We start from the raw sequence: 22,718 nt of genomic DNA, 5'->3' as shown, positions 1-22,718 counted from the left end.
ACAGCGCGTGAAGCGTAGGGAAAGGGCCAGGCGTGGCGGCGCTCGCCGGTCGTCCCGGCGACGTGGGGGGCCGAGGCAGAGGGTCGCAAGTTCGAGGCCAGCCTTGGCAATTTAGCCAGCCCGTCCCGAGAGGCAGACTAAAGGGCCGTGGACGAGGCTCACGGGTAAGCACCCTGGGTTCAAGCGCTGGTGCGAAAGGAAACAACGAGAAACCCAAACAGCCACACAGCCGAGGGTCGCGGGGGACGGCGCGGCCCGTCCCGGCCTCCAGCGCACATCGCGGCCTCCGCGGAGCTCGCAGGGGCGACGCACCTCCTTTGTCCTGCCCGCGGCGCCGCGGTCAGCGCTCAGGCAGAGGGGTGGCCGCCCCTAGGGGCCGGGCGGGAGGCGCGGCCGGCCAGCGGCGTCGGGTCCCCGCTCGGCCGCCGGCCTGCGTCGGCGGGAGCTGCGCGCACGCCCCCCGCGGCGCCCGGGCGCGGGCTCGGGCTCGGCCGGCGGGCAGACCCGGCCGCGGCCCCGCTCCCGGCGGCGCCCGCGGGGTCCCGGGGCAGCCCGGCCGAGGGGCGCGGCGCGGGGGCGCGGCGCGGGCGGGCCGGCCGGGCCCGCTCCGCCTCCCGCGCCGCCTCCCGCTCCGCCTCCCGCGCCGCTCCGCCCTCCGGCTCCCGCCCGCTGTCGGCTCTCGGCTCGCTCTCGCCCCCCATGCGGATGTGACATTTCACGCCGCCGCCATTTTGAGAGCCAGCGGAGACGAGCGCCGGGCCGCGTCCGCCGCCGGAGCCCGCCGCCGCCCGCCGCCGCCGCCGGAGGACGCCGAGGCCGCAGCGCCCCGAGCGCGGCCGGCCCGCCGCCCGCCCGCGCCGCCGCCCCCGCCGGCCCCCGGCCCCGCAGGCCCGCCGCGGCCCCGGCCGCCCGCCCGCCGCGCCCGGCCCGAGGCGGGGCTGACTCCGCGGCCCCCGCCCGGCCGCCCTCCGCCCCCGGCCGGCCCGCGGCGCCCCGGCCCCGGACTCGGCCCCGGCGGCGGGAGGCGGGCCCGGCGGCGGCGGCGGCGGCGGCGGCCGCAGCGAGCGACCCGGCCGCCCGGCCCGGCCCGCCGGCCGCCCGCCCGCCTCGGCGCCGAGATTGGGCGAATCGCGAGCAAGTACGTGCGCGTCTCCCTGCCGCCGCCCGCCGCGGGCCGCCCCGGGGCCGCCGCCGCCGACGACGCGCGGGAGGAGGAGGAGGAGGCCGCCCCGCCGCCGCCGCCGCCGCCGCCGCCCCGGCTCGCCGCCGCCCGCCCGCCGGGCGCGCAGCCCCAGGCCGCGGCCGACATGAACCACCAGCAGCAGCAGCAGCAGCAACAGCAGCAGCAGCAGCAGCAGAAAGCGGGCGAGCAGCAGCTGAGCGAGCCCGAGGACATGGAGATGGAAGGTGAGGCCCGGGCCGGCGGGCGGCCGGCGCGCCCATTGTGGCCGGCGGCCGCGGGAGCCACGCGCGGCTCGCCATCTTTAAGCAGGCCCGGCGGCGGCCGGCCCGGCGCGCTGCACCGTCATGCGGCCCGGGCGGGGCGGCGGACCGGCACAAAGCGCCCGCGGCGCGGGGAAGGGCGCGGGGGCGCGGGGCACGGCGGCCGCCGTCGCAGCCCGGGGCGCGGGGCCCGCCGCACCTGCTCGGAGCGCCCGGAGGCCCCGGTGGCTGCGCGGCCGCCCGGCCAGCGCCGCGCCGGGCCGGGCGGCACCTGCCGGGCGCGCGGAGGGCCTGGGCCGGGCCCGCCGGCGTCGGGCCGTAGGGGTGCTGGCCGTCCGGCCGGTGGGGCCTGAAGCGGCGTGGGAGCCCCGCCGCACTCGGCCGCCTGCGTCGGAATCAGAGCTGCCCCTGGAGGTAACTCGGTTTCGGCCCGGGTGGCGGACGGTCCCCGAGGCGCTGGGCTCGGTGCTTGTGAACCGCACGGCGAAGGGAGGGCCTTCGGCCCGGGCAGCCCGAGTGGCCGTGGTCCTCGGGGGCAGCGTTATGCCTCGGGACGCGGTGCCGGAGAGGGCAGGTGGGCAGGCGGGCAGGCGGTCTCCTCCTCAGGCAGCCGAGTGGCGGGGTCTCCGGGGTGGGAGTGGCCGCCGAGCGCACAGGGCCCGAGGCGGGTGTTCTGGCTTTGCCTTGGCCCGGAGGCCTTGGGCGCTGCATGGAGGTTTACGGAAGTTGAGGGAGAGCGGGGTCTGCTCTGCGACCCGCTGGTCGCCGGTGGGGTGCTGGGAGCACTTCCCCGTGACCGCTGGTCCCCTGTAAATAACTCGCTGCTGGTAACTGGATGTCCACTGAAAAGCTGGCTGGCTGTGTTGCAGAGGACACAGTGGCCGAGATGCCTGCAGAAGGCACTCAGTGGTACTTATCAATGGCAGTAGTGGGGGACAGGAGAGCTGAATCCACGCCAAGGACCAGGCTATCTGTTTCACTTGACACAGAGTGTCTGGCATGTCTGATTAAACCAAACGACTGGAGGAATACCTTGCCGAGAGAATTTTGTGTGTTCTTTTCGTGCTAGGCTTTGCAACACAACTAAAACCGAACAGAAAGGATTGCTTTTCAGTTTCCTTTGCTAGTAGTATCTGATTTTTTAAAAAAATCGATTATCAGAGCATGTGTTTCCCATATACATCTTACCTGCTTTTAAAGTGTGTTGGACCCAGTGAGAATGAATAAACATGAACATCACTGGGCAGAATGTCTCTGGGAGAATGTCCGTGTCAACAGTTTCAAAGGCTTTGCTGAAAAGGCTAGAGAGTGTTGGAGATGGTGGAAGAATTTTGAGAAGTTTCCCCTGGAGTTTCTGTGCTTTAAAGATTACTTTCTTTATCAGCAAGTTTTATTTTCATATCAGTTTGCATTGGAAAGGTAATCCTGAAAATCATTTAATCCGCACGTTTACCACAATTTCAGGTTGGACCACAAAGATTTCAGCTGTTAATGCTGACCACTCTTCAACTTTAGGAACTGGTTTCTTCTGAGTGGGCCTCTGCCCCAAAATTCATTACCCAGAAGGATCCTCATCTTGTAGGGCCATGTTTTTTGGGGGAAAGCAGTCCCTTGTGACCACTCACAGGTGTGGCTTAAAAACTGCCTATGTCTTAGGTAATTCACATCAGCTTTCCCCCTCTGCAGACAGGACTCCAGGCTTAACATATTGTAATTTAGGATGAGGAAAAATGAAAAAATGCTTCTATTAAAATGCCAGAAGCGTGGAATTTAGTGAACACCAGCTTTAGAAACCATGCTTCATGTGCCAGGCTGTGAATGGGATCCCCTCTGAGCCAGTGGTTGGCACCTGTTGGGTGTCTTTGCCTAGATTCTTGTAGAGCTAGCAGCTGGACACCGTCAGGGTTCTGACCAGCTTGCAGCTGGGAAGACGAAAGTAGGAGCATCCTGCCTGCCTCTCTATGCCTGGGTGGCTTCAAAGGAGTCTTGGGGGACTGGTTGGGTTGGTTGTCTGTCCCCCCCACCCCCACCCCCTTGTCAACAGGTCAGGGTTAGTTTGCTGTCTTTCTGCCTCCCTTTGTTGGGGTTGCATTTGCTTCTGGTTGAATTCCTCATACTCCTTGGATATCCTTTGGAGAGTAATAGTGCTCTGGATTAGTTATTTTTAAAATGTCCTGTGTTGAGCAGTTAATAAAATTATAAGGAAGTTTGGGGAGAGGGAGGATGAGGGTCAGTCTGATGGGGCTGGGACCACATGCTGCCTGTCAGGTTGGGAGGCACCTGGGCCTGGAGGTGGAGGTGGTGTGAGCACAGGCCAGGAATGAATTTGAGTTTGTTTACCGCACTGGCCTAGGGGCCCAAGGAGTGACTTGAACAGCACTGCTCTGCTGCCCTTTTAGTGGTGATGGTCCAGTCTGTGTATGCCCTGCTGAGGCCACAGGCTTTTCCAGGCCTTACTCCCACTGCCCAGACCAACACAGACATAAAAACTCCATTCCGTGGCACGGCTGCCCTGGGTGAGCAGTCTTGTTTCTGGAGTGGAAACTCTGAAAGTGGGATAGTTGCCTGATTTTGTTGGACACCCAGGTTGTTGCCATGAGGAACAGGTTGCTCACCATCGGTGGTGTTTTTTGTTGGGGTGATGGTGAGTTTCTTCAGCATCTGTGTGGGGACGTGAAGTCCACCTTCTGCTGAAGCATGTCTGGGAGCAGAAAGTGAGTTCTTGGTACACTCATCCAGATAGACTGAGCTTGTGCTATTTTATACCTGAGACACAAGATCACCTCCCACAGGGCTGCAGCAAGGCACATGCCATAAGGACTGTGATCTTCCTAAGGTTGGCCTTAGTTGGTGAAGAAATGGTGAACGTCAGCTCTGAGAACCCAGCACAGAGGAGTTCCTACGCCAGTCCTGAAAACATCTCACTCTCCTGAGAATGAGTCTTAATGTCCCAGAGTTACTTCCTACAGGTTTCAACTCAGGTGCTGAGTTTCAGATTATTTTCTCCTTTGTAATTAAATGATCAATACCAGAAAACATTGGAAGAAGGTGTATTTCCCCTTGTCTTCAGTCAGTTTTTTTGGAAAGGGAGAAAGTGGTCATTAAGCTAGTTCATAGCAAAGCAATACTGTGACTTAGTGCCAGGGATGGAACCCAGGGCCTCTTATCTGCTAGACAGGTGCTCTGCCACTGGGCCTCAGCCACAGCCACGCCTGGGTTTGAATCGGAGTTTTGCTGTTCAGTTGCTGTATGACCTCACGTGGGTCGCTTAAGGTCTTGATGCCTCCAGTTTGCACATTCTTGGAAAGGAGGTCATTCATACCTACCTGCCTAGGTGGTGGTGAGCCCCAAGTCCCCAAGCATGAGAAATGTACCAGGCACAAAGTCTGGAGTACATATGTTCAATAAGTGTTGTTGCTCTGGCGGCCAGACCTTCGCAGCTTATGGAGTATACCTGGGTTATGGGTTACCACTGACCGCCATCTGGGAGACACCGCAGGTGGGGCAAGCTGATTATGGGTGGCACGTGAAAATGTCCTGGATGCCTGTAATCCCTGCCACTGGGGGAGGCTGAATCAGGGGGATCTCAAGTTCCAGGCTAGCCTGGGCAACGTAATAAAATTTCAAAGGTGCTGGGCATATATAGCTGACTGGTAGAGCACCCCTGGATTCAACCCCCGTCCCTCACTGAAAGTACTCCTGTAATGGTACCCTGTTGTGCGAGGAAGAAAACAGAATCAGCCTCAGTCTAAGGCAGTGCTGGTCATGAATTTCTGGGTTTGACGTGCCTTAAGTAGGATTTAAATTTAAGGGTATAATATCTTGAGAAAGTTAAATGAACAGCAGGAGTTGAGTGACTGTGGGCGGCTGGGCGCCCCAGGCCTGGAAGCCTTCTGGTTTACTCCTGTGAGTGCTGAAGGGTTGTATCAGGAAGAAAACACAGCCCCCAGGTTTGGGAGTCAGCCTTCACTGGTCCTGGGTTCCTACATCCTATTACTGAGCCCTGTGTGTTTTTCCAGCCACCTGCCTTGAATGAGGCCCCGGCGGGTCTGTTGCAGTAGCCTTGCGGTCCTTTGCCTCCAGCCCTGCCTGAACCCCTCACGGTTGTGAAAACCGCCCCCAGGACTGCTGTGCCCTGTCGCTGCCCCCCCAACCCCCGGAAGTGGTGCGTGCGGCTTGTCCTCTGTTTTCCTAGGCTGCAGCCCTGGCACACCTGCACCGCGAGGTCTGGTTGTGGCCCCTCCTTCTTGAGCAAACAGGACAGACACCCAGGGAAATGGCGGAGACCCCATTTGGGTACAGTTTCCCCTTGGCCTTTCTGATTACCACAGCCACGTGCCTTGGGAGCCCTTAAGCCTAACTCCGCCCCCTTGCTAGCCTGCCCGTGGGGTCACGTTTGTGTGCCTGTCTTCTTGTGTTCCTCCTTTGTAACACTTATTTGTGGGAGGTGCTCCTTTAGGAAACACGGTTCCGGGAGCTCAGACTGAGCTGGAGTGCGGGAGATGGCAGGCTGGCATGCTGACCATGCGATGGAGCAGGCTGAAGCCGTGAACCGCGTGACAATTGTGATAGCTGCCAGTTCAGTTCATTGCTTTTAACATTAGTTGCTTTGCGTAGCACATGGAGTTTCTTTTTCTTTTCTTTTCTTTTTTTTTTTTAACCCTTTTGAAAGGAAAAACCTTTTCCCCTCCTAGAAAAGGACTTGAGAGACCTTCATAAATCACAGAAGGTTGCTTTTGATGTTTTCTTTGGTATAGGGAATCAAGCCCTGGGCGCTCTACCACTGAGCTATATCCCCATCCCTTTTTTTGAGTCATATCGCTAAGTTGCCTCAAACTTGTGATCCTCTTGCCTAAGCCTCCCCAGCAGTGGGGATTGCAAGGGTAACAGGTGGTGTGTGACACCATGCTCAGCTCTTCTGAGCATTTTTTTAAAAAATATTTTTAGTTGTAGATGGACACAATACCTTTATTTTCATGTGGTGCTGAGGATCGAACCCAGTGCCTCCCACATGGTAGGCAAGCGCTCTACTCCTAGTCACATCCCCAGCCCCTCTGTGAGCATTTTTACAGTTTATTTTTGTTATTGTTTCTAGTTTTGGGGATGAATAATATGTAGCCTAGGTATCACTGCTAGATTTCTAAGGCCAAGGAACTCTACTCTGGAGGGAACAAGGTTGTAACAAGGTATTTCTTGACATATGTACCATGACAAACTGTAAATGTCAGCGGCTTCATAAAGCACTCATTCTGAACTAATTGTGGATTTAAGAAAGTTGGAGGAAGCAGAATTTTAAGTGTGGTGTAGAGGCTGGAGGCTGGAAACTCGGTCCTGCCATTTTTCTAGGAAATTTAACATATCCCTTGACTAATGAGAAGTCAAATGTGCTGAAGTTCTGGAAGAGAAGCAGATCTACTTCTCAGGGTTAGAAATATAAGCTTTTTATTTGGGAATTGGAAACAGTAGTCAGAAAGTTTCTCTTTGATACTGGGTTTTGAACCCAAGGGTGCTTAACCACTGAGCCACGTCCCTAGCCGTTTTAAGCTGGTCTCAAACTTGCAGTCCTCCTGCCTCAGCCTCCCGAGTCACTGGGATCACAGGCTTGTGCCACTGTGCCTGGGTAGAAAGTTTCTTTCACGGGGAAATACTCTGACCTGGGCTGGAGTAGGGGAGTTTCCAGAACTTAGTGATGGATATGCTGGAGTGAGTAGCAAGGACCCAAAGTGGGACAGGAGGCAGGGCATCTGGGAGAGCCCACCCTGAGAAGCAGTGTGGATATCCACTTTGTCTGGCCCATGGGATGGGGAACAGGTAAGGCCAGAGAGAGTGGCTGGTCGCTATCTGGTGGAGCTGAGACCTCACCTCACCGTGCCTGTTGCTGTTGAGTGAATTTGGCCTTCAGGTCCAGCCTTAGTGGGGAAGACCGCTGTGCTGAGCCACAGCTGTTAATGGTCAGTTGCTCAGGTGCCCTGTTCAGGAGAGCACGTTATTTGATTGATCTATCTTCCTAAATTCTTGAATCCTAGGAGCTTCAAGATGGTGGCCCTTCATTCTTATTGGGTCATTGAGACTCAAAACTGAGAAGGAGGCTTCCTTGTGAAATCAGGACAGTTCCTTGGGACGTTCTTGCCTGCCAAAGAATATTCAGAACCCCAGTCCCTTGGTTTTTAATTTTTAGTTGTATATGGACAAAGAACTTTTATTTATGTGGTGCTCAGGATTGAACCCAGTGCACCTCTAGCACTGAGCCCCAGCCCCTTGGTTTTGATGGCATGCTGGTGACTAGTGTTCCTGACACTACTACGAGGGCAGGTCCTGTGTTCTGTACCTACCCTTAGAATATTCCACCACGGAGGCTCTGGCTCTTGCAGGAAGCAGTCAGACTAGCATCTGTTTTGGAGGGTGGGATACACCTTTGGAGAGTGACCTGGACTGCTGAGTTGGTGACACCCCAGGGTGCAGCCCCGGATCTGACTGGTGATCTGGTTTCTCCTGGCTGACTCTACTGCCACCCAGTTCACAGTATTTTCAGAAAGATGAGGGGATGTTGTCTAGGAAACCTGGTGGTACTGCCCTTAGTGTGCAGAACGAGCAAACCCTGCCACCCCGGGCCCCTGGACGCATCCTGTGGACCATTTGCCTCGAGGAGCAAGAACAGTTCATCAGTGTGAGTTGGGGGGGTAAATGATTTCAGAGCTCTTAGTGGGCTATGCAGTTGCCATTTTAAAGGAGCACCCGTAGCACCCTCTAACGTGCGTGCTGCTACACAGTCCAGCCTCTCTTTAGGTAGAGTAGGTAGTTAATACTGAAGTGCTTTCAGGTGCTAGTTTTTATCAGTTTCAGGAGAAGCTGTTCAATCAAGTAAACTGTGAAGTAATTAAAAACATTCTCAGGTACTTAACGCAGTTTTACAGTCTTGGACACTTAGAGTTGTCCCCAAATGATTCTCAGCCCCTTTGTCTTGCTCTTGTAAGGACTGAGAGAGGGCCAGAGTGCTTGACCTTCGGAGCCCTCAGAGGAGCCCCCTTGGAGCCCCAGCCTCCGCACAGCCTGCTGCTCTCTTCTGGAGCCAGGGCTGGTCCAGGGGCTGCTGCTCCTGATGCAGTGTCTGCCTGTCCTGGCCAGGGTCTCCTGCCTGTATTGAGGAGCACAAACGAGACTTTTCCTGTGTCACCACTCATTACATTGGGGACAAGGGAGATGATGTGCGGGGCTAAGAAGGCTCTTCAGGATCCAGCCCCACACCAAGCAATTCCAGTGGCCACCAGCCAGATTGTGAGTCAGCTTTGATAGTTACTTATTCTTTTGGTACTATGGGTTGACCCCAGGGGCACTGCACCACAGAGCCATGTCCCAGCCCCCTCCCTTCTCGGGAAGGGTTTGCTGTCTCTAAGTTGCTGAGCCTGACCTGGAACTTGTGATCCTTTTGCCTTGAGAGCAGCTGGGATTGCAGGTCTTAGGTTTGATATTTAAACGTTCATTTCACTACACATATTCTGAGTGTCAGCAGTAGTATGGCCACCCTGGTGGACAGCACAGATAAGAGACCAGCACATCAGCAGAGATTCACTGGTCAGTGCCCGCCAAGCAACCTGCTTCATCTCTTGACTTAGTAAAAAGTGTTGAAAACTTGTGCACAGATGGATCTTGGGACAACCCTGTAGAGCTGGGCTTTTCAAGTTTCTTGTGGAGGACCAAGTTTTTTCTTCCCTTTCCAGTGCATGGGTAAGACTGTCTCTCATAGAAATACAATGCAAACAAATTAACTGGAATAAAAGTATGTGAAAAACCACAGTGTATTAATAAGTTCCACAAATGTAAGTTGTGGAATTTCAGCAATTTTGTTTAGAACAGACGTACTTTGGGGGGAAAAAAGAATTGAAGAAACTGCATATTCACTGAAAGCATGTATAGGTGATCAATCCATTTTCTCCTATTGTTCCAGATGTGCAACAACTAGGACTTAAATTGAGTAACAAATACAGCACTTACAGTAACAGTGAAGTAATTATTATGTTAATAGAAGCAAAAAAAATTGGGACTTGATGGGTCAATATAAAAAAAAAAAAAACACATGTAGCTGTCATTCTGGGGTAACTGAGCAGGACTTTGCGTGAAATAGCAGTCACAGGAATTCAACCTGCGTGCACACATTGAGAGCAGTGTGCTGCATCTTCATTCTTGTTTTTTTAGTACTGGGAATTGAACACAGGAGTGCTTTACCACTCACCTACACCCCTGATCTTATTTTTCAAGACATATTTTGCTAAGTTGCTGAGAGTGGCCTCAAACCTGTGAGGCTTCTGTCTCAACCTCAGTTACTGGGCTTATAGGCATGATCCATTGTGCTTTAGTTTTGGGTTTGTTTTGTATTGAGGATTGAACCCAGGGGCACTGGGCTACATCCCCAGCCCTTTATTTATACACACACACATGTGTATATGTATGTATTTTTATCTTGAGAAAGGGCCTCGCTAAGTTACTCAGGATGGACTCAAACTTGTGGGTCTCCTGCCCCAACCTCCCATGCCACTGGGATTATAGGTGTGCGCCACCACACCTGGCTGCAGTGTGGTTTATAAAGTGTTTTTGCAATGCTTCATCTCTGTAGAAAGCTTTAACAACTATATTATGAACATATAGCTAAGCTCTCTGCTGTCGGAAGAAATAGCTTCTGAGCTGGGCATGGTGGTGCGTGCCTGGAATCCAGTGCCTCTGGAGGCTGAGGCAAGAGGATTGAAAGTTTGAGATCAGGTTGGGCAACTGAGGAAGACCTTCTCCCAAAATAAAAAAGAAAAGGGCCGGGGAGTGACTCAATCCTCAAGTGCCCCAGGTTCAGTGCCCAGTACCAAGGAAGAAAAAAAGAAACGGATCGTGGTGGGTATATTTATGTTGGGTTATGTAGTTCAACAAATCCTAAAATTTCACAGGCTATACCATGGTCCTGCTGCACTTGACCAGCGGCAGTTGCTAGATGCAGGGGTTTCATCCCCTCCCCCACGCAGGAGGGAAGGAGGGGTGAAGGAGGGCTCCAGTGAGGAATGAACTGAGGGGTGGACAGGGGCTTCTGTAGGGTAAAGGGAAGAGGATGGGCCTGCTTGGAAGGGATGTGTAGGGAGGCTTTGCAGAAGTGACACAGCTGAGGCTGGAGAGGTGGCTTGTTCAGAGATGGGAGGGGTTTGAGACCTGCCAGTCTCCGGGAGGGAGGTTAGGGTCTGTAGTCAGCAGAGGGATATCTCCCTCTCTCGGAGATATCCCTGGAACCTGTGAACGTGCTCAGTTCTTTTAGGCCTGAGGGCCCCAGTTGGCAGAGCTCTTCTGCACATCCCCACACAAGGTCACGCTGCTATCTGGATGACCAGTGTAATCACCAGAGTCCCCTCAGCAGAAGGGGAGGGGCGGGCGTCAGTGTCTGTCAGTTACCTGGGTGAGAAGACTCAGCCAGCCCCTGCTGACTTTGAAGATGGAGTGAGGAATGTAGGCAGCCTCTGGAAACTGGGGAAGGCAGGCCAGGATGGCCCCCGCGGCCTCCACAAGGAACTGGACTCTGCCACCACCTTGCTTTTACCCAGTGAGACCCATTTCAGACTTCTGATCTCTGGAACTGAGCAGTGTGTGTCCAGCCGCCAAGTTTGTGGTAATGGAGTAGAGCAGCCAGAGGACAGGCTTCAGGAATGGGTCAGAAGGAACATGTGCATGCTGGGAGGACGTGGCTGCCTCGAGATCTCGGAACGTTGCAGAGGCCTGCCGCCCAGCACAGCTGACCCTCACCAAGACTCAGTGCCTGGCCACGGATGGGACTGCACAGAAGCTATGGGGTAGGCGCAGCCTCGTCCCCGCTGCAACAGAACAGGGCACTGAGCAAGTCTGAGGTCCTACTGGGCCTCGCTGGCCAGGCAGGAGAGTTGGGACTGGAGCGCTGGCTGGCAGGGTTCGTGAAGTGTGCCATTCATCTCTGCCTGGAGATACCATTGGCCATGAAAGCAGCAGTTCCTTAAACACACTACGCCTTCTCCCCGCGTGGCAAGCTGCAGTTGGACTTCCTGATCTGAGCGTTTTGTGTGGTTCACCACATGCTTTGAGTAGGGAAAGTAGCTCTTTGCCAAGATAAGCTGAGGCTGCCTATGGAGGTGGAATCTGGTGACATAGGAGGGCACCAGACAAATATTACCTCTTGATAGATTACTTCCATTGTGAGTCAGGTATTCAGTAACATTTTAATAAGATTCTGAGCATTCTTAGAGCAAACTCTCCTGGACTCTAGCTCTGAGCGTGTGCGGGTTTGATGTGAACAGGCCTGTCCGTGGCCAGCTCTGGAAACAGGTGTCCTGCATTGTAGGTACCCAGGTCTCTAGACAGAGTTAGACATTGAGGTATTTTAATGCAAAGACCAAGCCTGAGCAGACCAGGCTCTGAGCTTCCAGGCCTCTGCACGCCCACAGATCCTTCAGGCCTACTGTCCCCAACTCAAGCCCCAGAACCCTACTCTATGCCTATATCCTCTTAAAAGTCCTGCCCAGCTGTGTAGGTGTCCTCACTATCACCCAAATCTCAAGAGAGCAGCTTTCACAGGTGGGAAAGAAAATGGGTCAGTTACCAGAGCCTGAGCATTCCTTAACTGAGCACAGGTTGGAAGAAATTAGGTGACTTCAGAGGTTATTCTCCTTGCACCATTAGCTTCTTGGTAGCCATGTGGTATTTATTGGTTTTGTGGCATATTTTAAATAATTCCCTTTATAGCTTCTTTACCTGACAGTAAATTTTAAAGATGTGATGGGTAATGTTTGGTAGATATTTAGTTAAAAAGAAACTGTAGCAGTCACACTATAGCAAGACTATAGTTTAAATACAGACCCCCCACCCCCACACACAGCATTGCTAGGAAAGGAACCCAGTGCCAACCATATGGCAGACAAGCGCTCTACCACTGAGCTGCATCTCCAGCCCCAGAAATATCTTTGGTTTGAATTTTGTCTGTCTGTAAATCACTGATTCAAGAAAGCTTAAATATGACTTTTCCCCTCCTTTTTGTGTTACTGGGGATTGAATCCAGAAGTGATCTGTCTCTGGGCTACCATCCCAGCCCATTGTAAAACATTTACTTTGAACAACTCTCACTAAGTTGCTCAGTCTGTCCTCAAACTTGCAGTCCTCCTGCCTCAGCCTCCCAGGTTACTGGAATCACAGGCTTGTGCCACCTTGCCCAGCTAGATCTATCTTTTTGATCTTCATTATTTTCTGAATACTGCCTCTGCTCACACAGCACAGCACTGTGGTTCTTTTCTGGACCTCGCCTCAGATGGGTGATTTTAGTAGATGGAAGGTGTGAGATTCTGCTGCAAATATAAAAGATGGGCCACAAGTTCTGGCCTGAGCATGTGCAGAGAACGTGTGCACCTGTGACTGTCGAGGCCCTGTCTGCTGCCTGGAGAAGATAGGATCAAGAGAACAGGATGACTCCTGGTGTCCTGGTCAGGAGGAAAGCAAGTGATCCTTGAGGTGACTGTTGAGCTTCTGGATATGTGGCTCCCAAATCATGGCTAGACACTCTTAGGAGTGCCCAGGAAATGGCAGGCAGGGCCCCTTTAGATCTGTTGCCCCCTTCCGCACCCTCAGTACCATGGGAAGTGTGATGCTGAAAGCTAAAAGTTAAAAGATGCTGAAGACAGAAGTGGTCAGAGTTATATTCCAGGGTTGTGAGTTACCTTGAGATGTGGAGAGGAAGCATCCTGTTTTGACAAAGCTAGGTCTTTTTCTTTTGCAGTACTGGGAGTCGAGCCCAGGGGTGCTCTACCACTGAGCTACATACTCGGCCCATTTCACTTTGAGACAGGGTCTTGTTGCTGAGGCTGGCCTTCTACTTGGAATCCTTCTGCCCTCAGCCTCCTGAATCACTAAGAATACAAGTGTGTGCCTCCCTGCCCAGCAGATCCTCTAATGTTTTTAAAAGGGCTTTTATTTTTCTTGAGACACTATTTTGAGTGTCTGTGACAGAGCATTGGGTTTTACAGCTGTGCTGTATGTCGTGGCCCCGCACTGCAGATGTAGAAACCCCGACTGAGGGACTGAGACATTTCCAGCCCTTTACTGGCCAGGGTGGCAGCCACCAGCCCATGTGGCTGATTAAATTTAAAGAGGCTGGAATTTAGTTTCTTGATCTCTAGCCATATTTCATGTGCTCAGTAACTACGTGTAGCTATTTAAGTTAAATAAAATGGAAAGCATCAGTTCTTGTCACCAGAGCCACTTTTCAAAGGCATGAGAGGCACAGGTGTGGATCTGCTGAGCAGATCTCCTTTGGTGCAGAAAGGCCCGTGTGACCACAGTGTGGATGCAGCCACGACTCTTTTAGTGGCCTCTGTCCTACTCAGCATTGGCTAGAATGTGAAAAACCACGCATTTTTGTCTGTGTTCAATAGGAAGTTGGTGCCCCAGACCCACTCAGCATAGTGCATACCTAGTCACCTGGTAATCACCCACCGAGGCTCGGAGACCAAGAAGTCTGCCAGTATCTGCCCTCAAGCAAGGGCCAGAACGCCCATAGGTCACATGAGCAAGCAACACGGAGCAGAGCGCGCAGTGAGCACCACAGGGGCGCGAGTCAGGAAGGAGCCTGCAGGGGAGCGGGAAGGCCTGCTGAGGGTGCGGGTGGCCGCTGCTGGGAACAGCACAGCACCGCTGTCCTGTTTCCCAGGCACATCCCTGGTGCCCCACTCAGCACTGTTGATTGTTCCCGCTGCTTCCCTGTCAGGTTTGATGCCGGAGGTGCAGGACCCAGGCCCAGGTTGCCCATCTCTTTCTTTGCCTTGAAGAGAAGTTCTTCCTCCTCCATAACAAATCACACACACCACACTTTTATATTTTAGCTTCTGTCATACGATAATTGAATTCCTGTTACACATTGTTAACTTTAATTTCGTCTGCTGTGGAAACAGTTATTTGGATCTGCTCTTACCTTTTCTGTCCATGCTGGAGATGAAACTCAGGGTGGGTCTCAAGTGTGCTGTGCTGTTTTGGTAAAACACAGTAGTAATTGCCATTATTTTAAAAATAACTAAATTGTACTGTAGTTCGCACTAGAATTTACCCATTTAAAGTGTGCAACTTGGTGAGTTTTAGGTTTTATGGGGGGGGGGCGGTATTGGGGATTGTACCCAGGGACATGTTACCACTGAGCTACATCCCCAGCCCTTTTTATTTTGAAACTGGGTCTCACCAAATTGCTGAGGCTAGCAGTCCTCCTGCTTCAGCGTCCTGAATTGCTAGAATCATAGGCATGCACCCCTGGGACCACCTCTTGGGGTTATATTATTTTTGAAATTGCGTGGCTCTCAACACAGTTTAAGGACATTGTCATCACTACAAAAACTCCCTGAGCTCACCAGCAGCCGCTCACCATCTCCACGAGCCCTTGGCAGCCTCTGATCTGTCAGTCTGGATTTGCACTTCACGTGGGTGGAGCCGTGAAGCATGAGGCCTTTGGCATCTGGCTTCTCTTAGTGCAGCACTCTAGCGTCTCCGTGGTGCACCGCGTGTCGATTGGTTCCTTCTGCAGAATGGTTTTATATCGTGTGGAACCTCAGTGATTTATAGTGGATCAAAAAGATGTCAAGTTGTCATGATTCCATCTTATATATATAATGGGTCTTATTTAGTGTTTTTAAGAGGGATCCGATTTGTATTTGGGACCATGCTTTGATGCTAAGCAGACACAATGACTGGGTGGTGCAGTGGGTGGGCACTCTGTCAGCTGAGGATTTCACTAGAGCAGCAGCACCCCAGAGGGATGATGGAAGCTCCAATGGGCTGGCTTTTGCTGTACACAGCACAGGAGCTGGTTATGTGGTCAACTTCTGGGTTTGGTGACATCATGGGATGCACATTCTGAAAGGGAAGATGGGTGGGAGCAGGGAGCAAGACCACACCCCATCTTGACATGTTGTTATCATTCTGTGTCTCTTGTGCCAGTGTTGGCTCAGGTGCCATCCCCACATGACAGGCATCAGGGCACATACTACCCCTAACTGCCATCCTCCAGACTGTGCAGGATTCTCCTGCCTGGGAGTACCACAGGGAGGGGCTGAAATTCCAACCTGGCTTGGGCAGCACTGTACAGACACAGGATGGTCTGCTGCAGGCTAGCAGGGTGGCTGATGGCTGGATGGCAAGTCAATGGCAGGGTGGTGGCTGCCTCACCTGGGGTTGGGATGCACTGATGGTTAGATCCCTTTGCATGCTTGTCATTGCCATGTCCTCTTGTAACTGGGGCTGGAAGCCTGCTTTTTTCTTTTTCTTTTTTCTTTTTTTTTTGGATGGATTTTCCTGCTATTGAAAATTTTTAAAATATTCTTAGTTGTAGATGGACACGATGACTTTATTTATATGTGGTGCTGAGGGTGGAACACCTGTCAGGCAAGTGCTCTACCACTGAGCCACAACCCCAGCCCACTCTTGTTGAATTTTGAGAGTTAGTTATTATGTAGTATTTGAGATGCAAGTTGTTTGAGTGATTTGCAAATATTTCCTGCCAGCCTGTTGCATATCTGTTTATTCTCTTAGCAGTGTCTTTGTGGAGCAAAAACCTTTAGTTTTAATGAAGTACATTATTAAAGTTTTCTTTTTGTGTTCTTTGGGGTCATATCTAAGAACGCCTGTTCCTCTCCGCACAAGCCTTACTTCTGTGCTTACTTCAAAAGTCTGACTGTTGACATTTCATAATGAACTGATTTGGCAAAGGTTTATGGGAGGCTGTGTCTTCCCTGCCTACAGATGTCCATTTTTAGAGACTTTCCTTTTCCCATGGAGTTGCTTCTGCCCCTGTCAAACTCAAATGATCTTCGTTGGGGCTGCTTCTGACTCAGTGACTTCAGTGACTTCGGTGGAGCCCCACGGTGTTTCCTTCTGCTGGCCACTGCTGTCTTGATCCTCAGCTTCACGGCGAATCACATGTTCTGGGAGTGGAATTCAGTCTCTGCTCCTTCTTATCCACTGCCTTCACCTGCTGTTTCTTTCATCTTCCAGGGAAGCGTCGGGACCAGCATCTCTGTAGTTAGAGGAGAAATGGAAGCCTTTGGTTGTTGTTGTTTGCAATACTGGAGATTAAACCAGGGACACGACCCCTGGGCTACACCCCTAGCCCTTCTAATTTTTAAAAAATTTTGCTTATTATTTATTTTCTTATTTTGGTGCTGGGGATTGAACCCAGGGGTGCTTTGCCACTGAGATGCCTCCCTGGTCCTTTTTATTTTTTATTTTGAGATGGGGTCCCACCAAGTTTGAGGCTGGCCTCCAACGTGCTCCTTCTGCCACAACTGCCTCTGTCGTTGGGATATTGGGGAGTGCTACCACACCAAGCCCCCACTTTTTTGCCTGAGTCTGTCTGAATGTGTTCACATGTAGACTTGGGAGAAATGCTTGCTAGTGCAAGTCTTCAGTCCTTGAGCAGTCTTCTGCAGGGGTTTTCCTCTGGGGTGGCTGGTGTGTCCCGAGCTGCTTGACTAGCACGCACCCATGTTGGAGACCTTCGCTGGTTCATGGATGAAACTGACCCCTCCTCCTCTGCTTTTTTTTTTTTTTTTTTTTTTTAAAGCAATAAACCAGATTTTCTTTGCTATTCCCTGGAAAACTAGCTTTTCAGCCATTAAGAGCGTGGAGTCTGAGTAGGTCCTCTGTAAGGAGAGTGAATCGTGCCTGCTGGTTGGTCCATGTCTCTGGTGGCTAAGGGTAGAGCACATGTAAAAAAGTATCTGTTTTAGGTTCCTGTTTGGTTTTATTCAAATAAAAGAACCTATTTGGAATTGGTAGCGTTTGCAGGTTTTGGGTTTTTTTTTTTTTTTTTGTACCAGGGCATGAACTCAGTGTTGCACAACCACTGAGCCACATCTGCAGCTCTTTTTATTTTTTTTTTGAACAGGGTCTCACTGTGTTTCTTAGGGTCTTATGCTAAGGCTGGCCTCAAACAGGCAATCCTTTTGCCTCAGGCTTCCAGGCTGATGGGATTATAGGTGTGCGCCACTCAGGTTTTGAAATAATCTTTTTCGTTTTCTTTTAGTTGATGGGCCTTTGATTGATTGATTGATTCATATGTGGTGCTGAGAGTTGAACCCAGTGCCTCACATGTGCTTCCCAGCCCAGGTTTTGAAGTTTTTAATGATCACAGCCTGTCTAGCTCTGAGCTCACCCCCAACGCCCTGAATGGCCTGTTTTTTTTTGAATAGTTCTTAAGGGGGAAACAGGTTTGGGAGAGAGGATGCTGCTGTTTGCCGTGGTGTCGGCATGCCCTCCAGGCCACAGGCACCTCACCTGTGGGTGCCTCTATTCTCCCGTCCAACTTGCAGGGCTTCCACGGTGATGTCGCTCCCCAGCCTGGTTTGGCTGTATTTTCTTGGCACTGCAGTTGCTCTGCGTGTGTCTGTGTTTTTCCTTTCCTAAAGGTAACAGTACCTCCTGAGAACATCCAAACAGCATGGAAATGGGAGCCATTCTGCAGAGCTGCGAGCTGCTGCGTTGAGGGCGTTTTCCCAGGTCCATGCAGGGACATGGCGTCTGCTCCAGATGCTGCTCTGGTGGCCACTTAGTGTGGTGGGTATTTCTCATCCAGTTGGCGCCCACCCATTGTCCTGCTGCTTCCATGAGGCTGTCTCTGCCACACACGCCACACACGCGTGTGCTTCTTGCCAAAGCCATTGGTTGCAGTTCAGGTGGTGGCGTTTCTTCTATGGAGGGATCGTGTGAGCAAGTGCAGACGTCATTGTCGGCTCAGGTCGCGCAGTGCTGGTCCTCCTCATGCCCATCACAGCATTGAAACCGCAGAGCGTGGATGGGCTTGGCTGGTGGCAGGAGGATCTCGATCTTTTACTTCATAAAGCCCCAAACCGAAAACCCCAGTTTTATTTAAGGAACACAAATTATATGTGGCCTTCTGTGGGCTTTATTTTTCTGTACCTAATTTAATCAGTATTAGTTCAGAACATAGAGCAACTGTCAAGGTTCAGTAAAATGGGTCTCCGACAGTCCTCAGACTTTTCACCGTTGCAGCTGGTGGACACTGGCCTTGAGCTGCAGGGCCTCCAGAGGCACAGGACCTGGTGTGGTTCAGCAGGATGGGACTGTCACTAGAGGCAGGTTTCTTAACAGCATTGTGAGAATCATGGAAACCAAATAACCAGCGTTCAGAGTTGTAAGTCAGTAACGCTTTGGATGTGGAATCCATGAAGCCAGTTTTACTGTTACTGAGGTGACCTGAAGAATTCATAGAGTGACTGGGTGTGCCCATTTCTTTTTTTGTTTTGCTTTTGTTTTTAGTTGTAGATGGCACCATACCTTTATTTTATTTGCCTATTTTTGTGGTGCTGAGGATCAAACCTGGTGTCTCACACATGCGAGCCAAGGGCTCTACCACTGAGACCCAACCCCTGGGCGCTCATTTCTAGGCCACACAGATAACAGGGTGGGCTGCTGCGGAGCAAGGTAGTCCTCTGCACAGCCCTAGCAGAAGAGCAGAGGAGCTGGGCCAGGGACCCTGCCTTTCGCCAGGGACAGTCTGGGCAAGTAGTGTGAGGGTGGTGGGCTGCGGGCTCTTGCGGAGGCACAGTGGCTTCCTCTGCATCCTTGGAGCCACCTGCCTTCCATTCCACCCTTTCCCTTTCCCACGGCCAGCCCTCCTTACATTTGTGGTTTGTTCTGCCTGGAATCTGTTTCTCCAAGGTTTCCGCTTGCCTGGCTGCTGTTCGTCCTGTGGGCTTCACCCAGATGTCTCCTCTGTGGCTAAGATATACGTCTCCCCATTGTGGCTCCAAACCCTGTGGCCCTGACACTGTGCTCTCCCCTCCATTGCACTTACCCCCGTGAAGTCTACCCCCACTTTCTGGGAAGCACCAGGACATGAGGGCTTGACTTTCTCAGTCCTGTTGGACCGCAGAGCCCAGTCCAGCTATGCTGGAAGGCCTGCCTTTGCTTCCCATGCTTCTGCTGCCGCCTGGAAAAGAAATGAACGGGGCTACGGAGTAACCGTGTCCCCTGTCCCTGGTAATTGCAGGCACTCAGAACATGAGCACCTGTCAGGGTGAGTGCATGACATCTTTGGTTATGTAATGACAATGGGTTAGGAAGGATCTTAAATGAAAATTTTTGGAGCAGAGTTGAACATTTCCACTTAGGACCGTATTCCTGAATCGACTGCTTCTGAGGGGCTCACAGATGTAGTCAGGCAAGAGAAGTAAGGTCTCTGCGTGTGGGTCTTCTGGCCCAGGCAGCAAGGTCTTCAGGTAGACGTGCTGCTGCGTGGTCAGCACTTGATTCTTTACACCCACTAGCGATTGGGAGGTAAGTTTCAAGCTGCTTGCTGAGTTTGGAAGGGAAGCTGCATTTTTAGATCTGAGGTGGAAGAAGAGATAATTCTGACCTGTGACTCCTGTGACCTTATTGTATCTTTTTTTAGTTGATTGAACACAGGGACTGACACTGCCCCAGCCACACCCCCATCACCAAATTTTATTTACAAGTAAATAAAAATTTATATTGTAACAAGATCTCAGTAAGTTGCCTGGGCTGGCCTCTAATTTGAAATCCTCCTGCCTTGGCCTCCTGCACGGCTGGAATTACAGGACTGTACCAGGGCACCTGACTTCATCGTGTGCTGTGAGAGCTTACCCCCTCATCGCCTCCAAGTCGTGTCTTGAGAACTGGGTGCATTCTGAGGCCCGGTTCCGCATAGGGGAATCCCAGCAGGGTCTTCAGTCACCCAGACCCTCATCTCCCCGCTCCTTAGTGGTGGTCAGAAATGAGTTCTCTGGAGTCTCTGGGGAGTGTGGCACCTTCCACAGCCCGCTGTGGTTGGCACCGCCCGTGCTTCTGTGCTTGTCCTTGAACTAACTGATCCTCTCTCCCTCCACTTCCCCCATCCCGGTTAGAGGGTGACCTGGTCCCACAGGTGACCCCGTCTGAGACAGTCTTGGTGTGGGCACTCACCTCCTGAGCTGTCCTCAGTGCGGGATTTTCAGCTGGTCTCCTCTTCCCATGGGCGTAGAGTATGTTTTAGGACTTGGAGATTTTGTGTGTGTGAAGTGAGCCATCAAAATTGGATGGAGCTGTAAGAACTGAGTTTTCTTAAAGGGCACATGAGCCATGCCAGGAAGCTGGTCATGCAGCCCAGGGTTCAGAGTTCTTTGGATTGTTCTGCTTCTTGGGTATCAGCCATTGAAGTTGCCATTGGACCAAGCATGGCTGGCTGCTGGGGGCCAGAAGGTCGACTGGTGATAAGTGCAGGAAGCTTAGGGAGCTGAGGATAGACCCATGGGCGCAGTGGTTGAGGCATCATTCGGAGTGGCAGGAAGGGTGGGGTTAAGAAAAGTCGGAGGAGATGCTCATCTGGAGGGAAGGTTGAGGAAATTGTGGCACAGTGTTTTGGAGCTACTAAGAATCAAACCCTTATGCATGTTCCTGCTGTGTACATGCCTCTCGGCCGGCCGGCTGGCTGATGTGTGCCGCGGGATTAGCGCACTGCTTTTTCATCCATGAGTAGAGCATGCCCACCATGCATGTGTGGGAACGCCAAGAGGACTCGGAGCACACCTCAGTGCCCTCCTTGGTGTCAGGACAGGGAAGACCGTTAAATTACCCCCTCCACCACTATATGTTTGCCTTGCTTGATTGACCACCAAACTCTTCAAATCAAACAGCACAGATTAATATGAACCCAGGTCCTGAACAGAAATGTTCACAGCAGGTCTATTTGTCATATCCCCGAACTGGAAATGCACGAGGTGTTAGCAGGTGAGCTGTCAAACAGGGGCACACCCCTGCTTTGGACTCCTGCTCAGCAACGAGGGGGAGCACATTGTTGCAGGCCGCAGGTCACTTGTGACACTTTTGAAATGGCACAATTCAAGAGAGATTGGTTGCTAGAGATGGTGATGTGGGTGGTTATGAAAGAGCAGCCTGAAGGGCCCTAGTGTTGGAGCTGTTGGTATCCTGCTGGCCGTGGACCCACAAACCTGCACCTGAACAGACATTGCACAGAATCGAGCCCACATGAGGGCAAGTAAATATGGGGAATTCTGAGGAGGTCTTGGTGGATCCCAGCAACATCAGGGTACTTGTTATGAATTTGTACTGCGGTCTTTGTGAGAGAGTATTATAGGAGAAATGTGGAAAGGTTACATGATTTCTGTTTTTTATTAAAGCCACTTGTGATAATATTAAACAATCTATTTTATTTAATATCATTTTAGTATAATGTTTGGGTATGCAGTCTTTGGGGAATAAACATTTTTGGAAAGCATATAAATGACCTGGCTCGGTGTTGTTTGTAATCCCAGATACTTGAGGCTGAGGAAGGAGGATTGCAAGTTCAAGACCAGCCTCTTCAATTTAGCGAGATTAAGAGACATCAAGGTAAAATTTGAAAAGGACTGGGGATGTAACTCAATGGTAGAGCACACCTGGGTGCCGGCCTCCGTGGGCGGGAAGCAGAGCTACAATTCTGGGGCTGCAGGTCTCTCAGTAGCCAGGGAGTTCACCTTGAGGACCTTTGGAAAGGGCCCTACCTGAAATATAGAGGGTTAGGCGGTAGGAGGTGTTTTTTGTTTGTTTCTTTGTGGTGTGCTGGAGGTGTACCCAGCAAGCACTCTTTGCTGAGCTACACCCCTGAGGAATTGTAGCATTGGTAGTTTTGGTTCTGGGGATTAAAACCAAGGGAGCTCTACTACTGAGCTACATCCCCAGCATTTTTAAAAAATTTTATTTTGAGATAGGGTCTGGCTTAGTTGCTGAGGCTGACCTTGAACTTTGCAGTCCTCCCACCTAGCCTTCTGAGTTGCTGAGATTACCTTGAGTAGTGCCACTGCACTGGCTACAGTTATGTACCCACCTCCTGCGCCCGCCCCCCCCCCCCCACACACACAGTAACAGGAAGGGAAGTTCACTAAGGTCCCTTGTGACATACCTCGTCTGCTGCAGCCCAGGGTGGACGCATACTCCGTTCTCTTCTAGACACTTGCCCCTGGTGTCTGGGAAACTTTGTGTTTCAGTTCTCAGACTCTTTTCTGCCTTTAATTGCTGAAGAGTTTCAAAAGGCAACTCTGTGTGAGTGTGTGATGCTGAAATTTTTGTTTTATCAGTTATTTATTTTCCTTGCTTCTTAGGCTTGAGGACTTACATGTTGCTTTTTAAATGAGCTCTTTTTTGGAGTACTTTTAGATTTGCAGAAAAGTTGCAAAGTTGGCACAGAGTTCCCTTCTGTCCCAAACCCGGTCTTCCCCAGGGTTTGTTCCTGG

The 22,718-nt window shown here is 51.9% G+C and overlaps 1 protein-coding gene across 1 annotated transcript in view; it reads left to right on the top strand.

The window, feature by feature from the left end:
- Window positions 1–1,059: 1,059 nt before the first annotated feature.
- USP7 (ubiquitin specific peptidase 7) overlaps window positions 1,060–22,718 on the top strand; it is a 56,733-nt gene continuing 35,074 nt past the window's right edge. Inside the window, exon 1 of the mRNA XM_079120465.1 lies at window positions 1,060–1,407. Coding sequence (XP_078976591.1) covers window positions 1,308–1,407 — 100 coding nt within the window. The 5' untranslated portion in view covers window positions 1,060–1,307. The remainder of the gene's footprint in view (window positions 1,408–22,718) is intronic.

The sequence above is a fragment of the Sciurus vulgaris genome, assembly GCF_902686455.1.
Source record: "Sciurus vulgaris genome assembly, chromosome: 18".
Lineage (NCBI taxonomy): Eukaryota > Metazoa > Chordata > Mammalia > Rodentia > Sciuridae > Sciurus > Sciurus vulgaris.
This window is presented reverse-complemented; position numbering and strand designations above follow the sequence as displayed.